The following is a 7,706-nucleotide window of genomic DNA, read 5'->3' as shown; positions in this document are numbered from 1 at the left end:
TGGTTTTCATCCGCTTAATTCGTACTGTCGATCCCGCTAACCTCCGTGTTCAGCAATGCGAAATTCTATCACTTGTAATTACAAGCATGCTCATAAATACACGTACAGAATACACTACATAGGACATAAATCAACACACCTAACGTACATAACCGAATATTTTTTATGTATTATCGTTGCAATTCCAAACCAAAACGGACCTGCACGGTTCTTTCAATAACTGAGATTACAACAAGTACATAAAGAAAATCAATATTAGTTGGTTATTCTATTCCATTTTTATGTATATATCGAAAGCTGTTTATGCATGTTTACATATCATGCAGGTAGTAAAACAGTTTAGTGAGAGTAATACAGCACAGCATTTACAATTTCACCCCAGACCTCCAGGGGGAGCCCTAATGCATTTACAGGTTTTAGTAACTCAGCGAGCTTCCGATGCGCCAGTTTTGAAATAAATGAAGAAACGAAGGTAGGTATTCCATAGAAGAACAAGCCCTTTGTAGTAAAAATAAATCGTTGTACTTCGAATGCCGATATCCAGTCCATTAGGAAAATAAACAAATGTAAAACGGAAAATATTATATTAAAGTTTACGTTGTCGCTTGGCGAGGTCAACTCTACCAGGAACGATAGCGCATATTCGGTATCTTTGTATTTGCGATCTTAGCATTAATTAACTTGTAGTTGTTCCTCGAACCTGATACTCATGAGGAAAAGTACGTTTCGCTGCTTTCAATGAATTCAGTATCCTTTAAGCGGAACGTATCTTAAAGATCATAAATGAGCTTGATAACATTTTAAAACTTAACAGCAGCTGCAGTAAGCGGATGTCTTTTTAAAAATCAACGTAACGTCACAGTTCATTGTAGTACACAAACGTACAAGCTAGGTTTAGGTTTTTTTTTTTGCTTCGTTTTCATGCATGCAGATTTAAAGAGCAGTGATGGACGCTAGCACGGACAGGCTCTTCCAGAAGGTGGCGGAGAAGTTAGGCTGGACTGCCAAGGGGGCGCTGGATCTAGCCGAGAAGGAGGTGAGCGCCAGTGCGGTCCAAGTGCAGTAGTAATTCAGTTATTTATTTGATAACAATAAATAACTATAACAACTGTGCTTGTGATTTAATATTTGTAAATTCGCATCTTCCTGTGAAGACTTAAATTACCAGCACATTCGTTAATGTCCATTTACCTTCAGCTGATAAAGAACATTGGGAAAAGTAGACATCAGGGTCCTTCTAGAGCTGTAGATTCAGACAACGGCAGCTCTGGAAAAGAGAACAGTCCTTTGAAAGGACAAACTCGACAGATGGCGATTCCCCTGGACTCCAGTGATGATGATTTTGATGTGTGTAAGTGGACCTTGATCAGCTACCGCATTGACAAGAATGATATAAATGATGGGAAGCCCATCTTTTCCCCTACCTTTCTCTTCCAGTTCTTGTTGCAAGGGCCACACCTGCTGCACGGCGTCCACCTGAGAAAAACACAGCTTGTGAGGAAAGGTGTGTTTTTTTGTAGCAGAGTGATGACAATGCTCAGAATTCTGTGAGAGATGCGTAAGGGTATACAGGTGCTCCTTGAATTACGATGTGATTACAATCCGATGAACTCATCATAGGTGTAAAATATAAGTTGAATATAATATTATAAATGAAAATTTTTTTTGGGGGGGGGGGGGCAGATGGACACCGGCAGGATTCGTGGTGTTCATGTGTTTCTTTTAATGACAGCAGTCAATATAACAACTGAACTAAACATCAGAACATTTCTTTTTATGACAATTATCCACAAAGTGTGCAGCTTTTGTCACTGCAGTCTATCTTTCTGGGCTCTTCTGAGAGCGAGTGTTGCCGTCTTAACCACCCTGGGAGTGTTTAAAAAAATGCAGATATTAAAGGTGGTTGATGCTCTCTGTCCACTGGTGGAACACTGTGTGTTCACGCGCATGGGGGGGGAACTCCGCCATGCGCAATACAGAGAGCAGAGGAGAATTGTAAACGTGCGACCGTGTAGAGACAAAAATGACAAGCTGTTGTGTATATAAGATAAATAACATAAGGAAATTTAGTTTTTTTAATAAAAGGTCAATGTATAGACCTGTTCCATAGGAAAGGTAACCTTAAATGATTTATAATGGTAGGGGAAGCACTGAAATAACTATTGTCAGTGAATAAATGAATGACTAACGAAATATGAGTAATTATAAAGTCAATAAATGAATACAAGTTTACAGTATCTGGTTGAATACAGAAAAAAACTTTGTTAAAAACGTTGTTATGCACTATATGAGATCTTTAGGCTCAGCATCGCTACAGAGATGGTAGCGTGGCTGTGTGGATGCTTCCACTGCCCTGCACCAGTAGAAACTATATTATGGCATATAGCTAAGGCGAGAACAGGTCCAAATTCAAAATCAGATGAGTACTGAATGTGCATCACTGTTGAACCATTGTAAAGTCGAAAAATAACGTTAGTATTACCATCATAACGAGAGGAGTATCTGTTCTTTGTTTCCAGAAAGATGGATGTTTACCAAAGGCACTCGGTGCTCTGCTTCCAGTTTCTATCAAAACGATAGCTGGTGAATACCAATTGAAATATCACTTTGATCTTTGATTTTTTTTTCCTCTTTATAGTCCACCTGCACTGGTAGTGAGTTCAGACACTGATGACAGCTTTGAAAAGTGTGAGTACATTGACTTGTTTGGGCAGTGGGGAGAGTGAAATGGTTATTAAAATTTGAACCTAGCAGAGTGTTAAGTGACATCACTACTGCTGACCACTGCTACTACTATTTTATGGAGGATTATTTTGTACTACACCTAATCAAGAATCGGTATTTCCTAGACATGTAACCATTTAGGATATTGTGATCATGATTCGATCTTACCATGATATTTTTGGAAAATAATTAAATGAAGAAAATTTTAATAGCAAAAAAAAATCTGTTTTTTCCCCATTTTTTATCGACTTCAATATTTGTTTCATTAAGTAAAATTTGTTTGATTTTCTTAATGAGCAGAAATAGTTAATTACAAACATTTGTAAAGGATGGAGGAAAATCTAGTATCATATTTAATAAAATCCTTTTATCTTAAAGGAGAAAAAATAAACAGGCTTTTTCCATTTAAGCCTAACCATTGCACCATTCCATAGGTAGGGAAATCTAAAAGATTATCTAGCCTAATAATAATTTGAGTTATTAAAGCGTTCATTTCTTCGATTTGATTGGTCATAAATTTGTACTGCGATTTGTCACATAATATATCGTTGCGTGCCTAATATTCACTGTCTATATCCTGAAGTCTGAAAACCTTGCTTTGTGAAGGAGCACATTGGTGTGTTTAAAATGCAAAAATTTCAGTTGTTTGGTCACTAGTTGTTCTTTTACTGTCCTTACAGTCCTGAGCCGTGTGAAAACTCCAAAAACCAAGCCAGCCCGTGTGAAGAAGTACGGTAGTGATGACAGGTGTGTCTGGCTGGTTGTCTGTCTTGTGTTGCATGTGATACTTTATAATTTTCCTATGGATCGTGGTTGTAACGCCCTGTGTTTTTGGAAAGTCTTAAACAGTTTATAATGGACAGCTCCTCCGACGAGGACTTTGTGACAGAACAGAGAAAGAAGAAACCTCTGTCCAAAGGTGAGCTTTTGCGCCTTAGTGGATGTTTGGATTGTCATCTTTGCATTTTATTCCTTGCGTCCTTGTTCTCGATTTTTGTATTTTTTTTTCACATTGAATACTGACATCTTAATTGTTTAATAAACATCAGTAATGCCTAGGGCTGCATGAAATATTGTTTCCGCACTGTTCAATATTTTGTGTCCTGGTGCAATAATTCAATGTTTTTGAAACAAAATCCTAGTTTGGACTTTTACTCTCTGGACCTGAATTACCCCACTCTGTTGGTAGATAAATACTATTTGGCTGCAGTTTATTTCAGATAATTTCATCTCCTTTTTTGTTTTATAAACATTGCAGTGTTACTCGCCGACATGATATATATCGCGATGTGATATCGTGCAGCCCTAGTGAATTCCTGACATACTAAAGTATTTCAGAACTGTTTTTGTACAGTATAATGTGTAATCGTGAGACCTGCAGGACTGACTAAACTGTTGGATAGAACCGACACTGAAAATGTCTGAGATCCATGTCACTGGGATCTCAGGACTTTTAGGATAAAGGGTGTTGTGCACTAACCACAGGAAACCCGAGGGCCCCCAGCCCTGGTCTGCGAGCCCCGCCAGCAGAACCGTGCCCTGTAACCCAGCTGCAGTCCCCGGTGTTTGTGAGCGATGATGATGAAGGCGTGTTAATCAAGAGCACCTGGAAATCTCGCCACACCCGGCTTGTTCCTACATCACTGGAAACCAAATCCCCCGCCCCCGAGTCTCTGGCTCCACCCTCTTCCTCATTATACCGGACACCAATCCAGCTGGAAGATTCCAGTTCTGGGGAGGAGTTCCAGTCCTTGCTGGAAAGACTCAAGAAGAATCACAGTATTGGTAGTACCAATAACACACAGACGCCCAAACCCAGCAAAGGTAATGTTAGCTTCTAATCTCCACCTAGAGTATACACACACACACACACAAATACACACACGCGCACACCACAGTGACATTTTTCTCATAACTTGAGTCTTCTGCGACTTCCAACATCTTTACAATCCAGATTATTTAGTTCAGTGCTAGAGATATAATTTATAGAGGTTTACAAGATGCTGCTCAGGGTTACCTCAACATGGTCCCACTTGAGATTTGAACCAGCAACCATCTCAGTCTGATAGCATCCCTTCTTCAGTGTAGTTATTAGCATGTTGGTTTCTGATTTAAACAGTTTTTCCCTCCGTGCTTTGTGCTTCAACTTAGAGCCTGTGCAAAAGCCCTCTCTGTCAGTTCCACGGGGCCGTGGTCCGAAACCGAGTGAGGGTAGAGCAGGGAAGGCCCGGGTGGAGAAGCCGACCCATAGCCTGAGCACGCCAGTGCAGACAGTGGAGAGACCCGTGCTGAGCCAGACGGAGCCCAGACTGCTGGGAAGCAGGTAACGAGGCAGAGCCTCTTCGAACCTCAGCTTCTGTGCTGCTAGACATGGCTCACTTCTGATGTTGTCGTGATGACAAGAACGGTACAGACCTGTTGGAGAACTGATCGTTCCGTGTTGTGTTTGTAGCCGAAGCACAGCTTGTAAGACCCCTGGCTGCTTCCTGCAGTCCCTCTCTATTCCTGGGTCCCAGTACTGTCGCAGCTTCAAGCAGCACAAGGAGGAGCTCACGGGCAGACTGTACCAGCTGTACAACAGCAGCATCTTTGAGGGAAAGGTCAGAACACGCGCACATACACGCGCACGCCGTGACCCTGGCAGCCGAGCGTGTGGTGATCAGTGTCTGCTCTGCCGCTTGCCGTCCCCCAACTTTCCAGCTGCCCTCCAACATGTCAGTGAGCTGGAATAAGAAGATGAGGAAAACTGCTGGGTACTGCATCTCAGGGCAGGAGCGGGGCAGTGGAAACCGCTATGCCCGCATCGAGCTCTCGGAGAAAGTGTGCGACTCTGCAGGTGAGTTTGCGTGGCTGGTGAGGGCGTGCGAACGCTTATGTGTTCCTAATCTGAGAGGTGACACCCCCCATCTGTATTCCTTGCTCACGCCAGACCGCCTGAGGGACACGCTGGTGCACGAGATGTGCCACGCGGCCACCTGGATCATCAACGGCGTGCGTGACGGCCATGGATCCTTCTGGAAGCTCTACGCTCGCAAGGCCACGCTGGCCCACCCTGAGCTGCCCATGGTCACGCGCTGTCACAGTTACGATATCAACTACAAGTTCCAGTACCAGTGCAGCCGCTGCAAGAATGTGTGAGTTTCTGGATGCCTTGGCCTTGTTCGGTCGTTTAAAAAGCATTTAAGCAGATAGCATGGTGGTTCAGCTCTACATTACCAGTCAAAAGTCTGGACTTTTAATGCATTTGTCTATTTTAGCTGTTATGTAGAATATTCACCTTATAGTAAAAGCCATTGAGGCAATGAAGTAATGCATATCAAATGCTCCAACAAACAGGACAAGTGTTCTGTATCCAAATTTTAGACACTTGAAAATAGCCCCCTTTGATGACAGCATTGCAGATTCTTGGCATTCTTTCAATGTAGCTAACTTACTACATAACTTCGAGGTGTGCTTAGGGTCATTTTCTTGTTGAAAAACCAATGATTTTCAGTATGTGTCTCCACACTTTTTGACTGGTACTGTACCTATCAAAGAAAATACTCTTTTGTGACCCCCTCCCCCTGCACAGGATTGGCCGCCACTCAAAGTCCCTGGATACGCAGCGATTCGTCTGCGCGCTCTGCACCGGTCAGCTGGTGCTGCTCACCCCTGCCAAGTCTCGGGGCCCCACGCCCTTCGCTGCCTTTGTCAAGGAGAACTATGGCAACGTGCGGCAGGAGCTGGGGGGGAAGGGCCACGCGGAGGTCATGCGCAAGCTCAGCGCCGACTTCGCCGCCAAGACGCAGCTCGGAAGCAGCTGAGGGCCTCAGGGCAGCGCCCCCCCCCCCCCCCCATCACTTGCTCCTGGGGCCCTTAAAGCACCTCCAGACAGGGGGTCAAACTCACTTTTTCAGGCAGAAAGTCTTTCTCTGTCTAAGGTGATACAGGATGGGACCTCATTCTCGGCTGATCATTTTTGATGTTTATGAAACCCTTAACATTTGTGTCCAGATGCAGTCTGTAGAATGATGGGACATTAAGAACACCTCAACAGACACGGAGGCACGAGTCGTTCTCTCAGGTCTGCAGGGAACAGCCATTGATTTTATCCCTGTTTTTCATGCGTGAAAGTGGTCCACGGTGTTGTCGGCGCTGCATGGCGCATTAGATGACGTGCTGCTCTGGGATGCAAAGGGCGTAATGCATGTCTTGACCTGCAACACTGCAGATGCTCCAGAAAATGTGACATACATAGTGAAATTTACTGATATGCAGAACTGTACTTTTACCTCAAACGTTTGTCTATTCTTTGTAAGCCTTGTGATGTTTTTTCAGTGTCCTTATTCAAAATTTAATAAATCTTTTGCAAGTTTTGTACATGTGCTGTAGTGTCAAGAGTTTTTACTTAGTTACTACTGAGTTATTAATTAGACAATAAATGCCAGTCAGTTTGCTATTGATTGGCCTGTGATTTTATCCTTAATAGAAGTTGCATATTAGTTTACTGAAGGCACCTTCAGTAAAGTACTTTTCCAGTGAGCGTGGTAAAAAGGTACCTCCCAGCATTGTGACCTCAGAAGTCAGTGTAGTACAATAGTAACTAGCATTTACAACAGGGCTCTTCACCATGATTCCAAATCTAGGTCTTGTTTTCAGATCTACTTTAATTACTGATTCTGGCCAGAGGCTTCCCAACTAGTTCCTGGGTAAAGGAGGCTGGAAACTCAGCAGGGCTTGGACCTTGAGAACCATGATTTGAATAGCCCTGGTATACAGCCATACAGGGATGGACTCCCTTTGAGTCTCACCAAGCAACGGTAGGAGGATGGAAAAAAAACAATGGACTTCTTGTCGCATGTAGCCTTGTTTTGTTTTGTGCACAGCAAGTGGCTGGATAAATGTTGACACTAGCAGCAAGCGCTGCTGTGACAAACATTTAATTTCCACCTTTCTGTTTTGTGATGTGTGAAGGTTTCTCTTTATATATATATATATATATA

The 7,706-nt window shown here is 43.0% G+C and overlaps 1 protein-coding gene across 4 annotated transcripts; it reads left to right on the top strand.

Moving 5' to 3' along the window:
- The first annotated feature begins 386 nt into the window (after nucleotides 1-386).
- gcna (germ cell nuclear acidic peptidase) lies at nucleotides 387-7,083 on the top strand. 4 transcript variants are annotated; one of them, XM_023811493.2, is made up of 13 exons: nucleotides 387-472; nucleotides 932-1,036; nucleotides 1,198-1,351; nucleotides 1,438-1,504; nucleotides 2,639-2,688; nucleotides 3,405-3,471; nucleotides 3,564-3,643; nucleotides 4,210-4,548; nucleotides 4,876-5,047; nucleotides 5,177-5,324; nucleotides 5,425-5,560; nucleotides 5,654-5,858; nucleotides 6,296-7,083. In XM_023811493.2, exons 2-13 carry the CDS (start codon nucleotides 947-949, stop codon nucleotides 6,525-6,527), a joined length of 1,740 nt encoding a protein of 579 aa, XP_023667261.1. In that variant the 5' UTR covers nucleotides 387-472; nucleotides 932-946; the 3' UTR covers nucleotides 6,528-7,083. The 4 variants fall into 4 exon arrangements, with proteins under 4 accessions (XP_023667261.1, XP_023667263.1, XP_023667262.1 ...); XM_023811495.2 differs by lacking the exon at nucleotides 387-472 and adding an exon at nucleotides 481-646; XM_023811494.2 differs by lacking the exon at nucleotides 387-472 and adding an exon at nucleotides 481-719.
- Nucleotides 7,084-7,706: the final 623 nt, after the last annotated feature.

Source organism: Paramormyrops kingsleyae, chromosome 10, assembly GCF_048594095.1.
Source record: "Paramormyrops kingsleyae isolate MSU_618 chromosome 10, PKINGS_0.4, whole genome shotgun sequence".
In the NCBI taxonomy this organism is placed as follows: Eukaryota; Metazoa; Chordata; class Actinopteri; order Osteoglossiformes; family Mormyridae; genus Paramormyrops; species Paramormyrops kingsleyae.
This window is presented reverse-complemented; position numbering and strand designations above follow the sequence as displayed.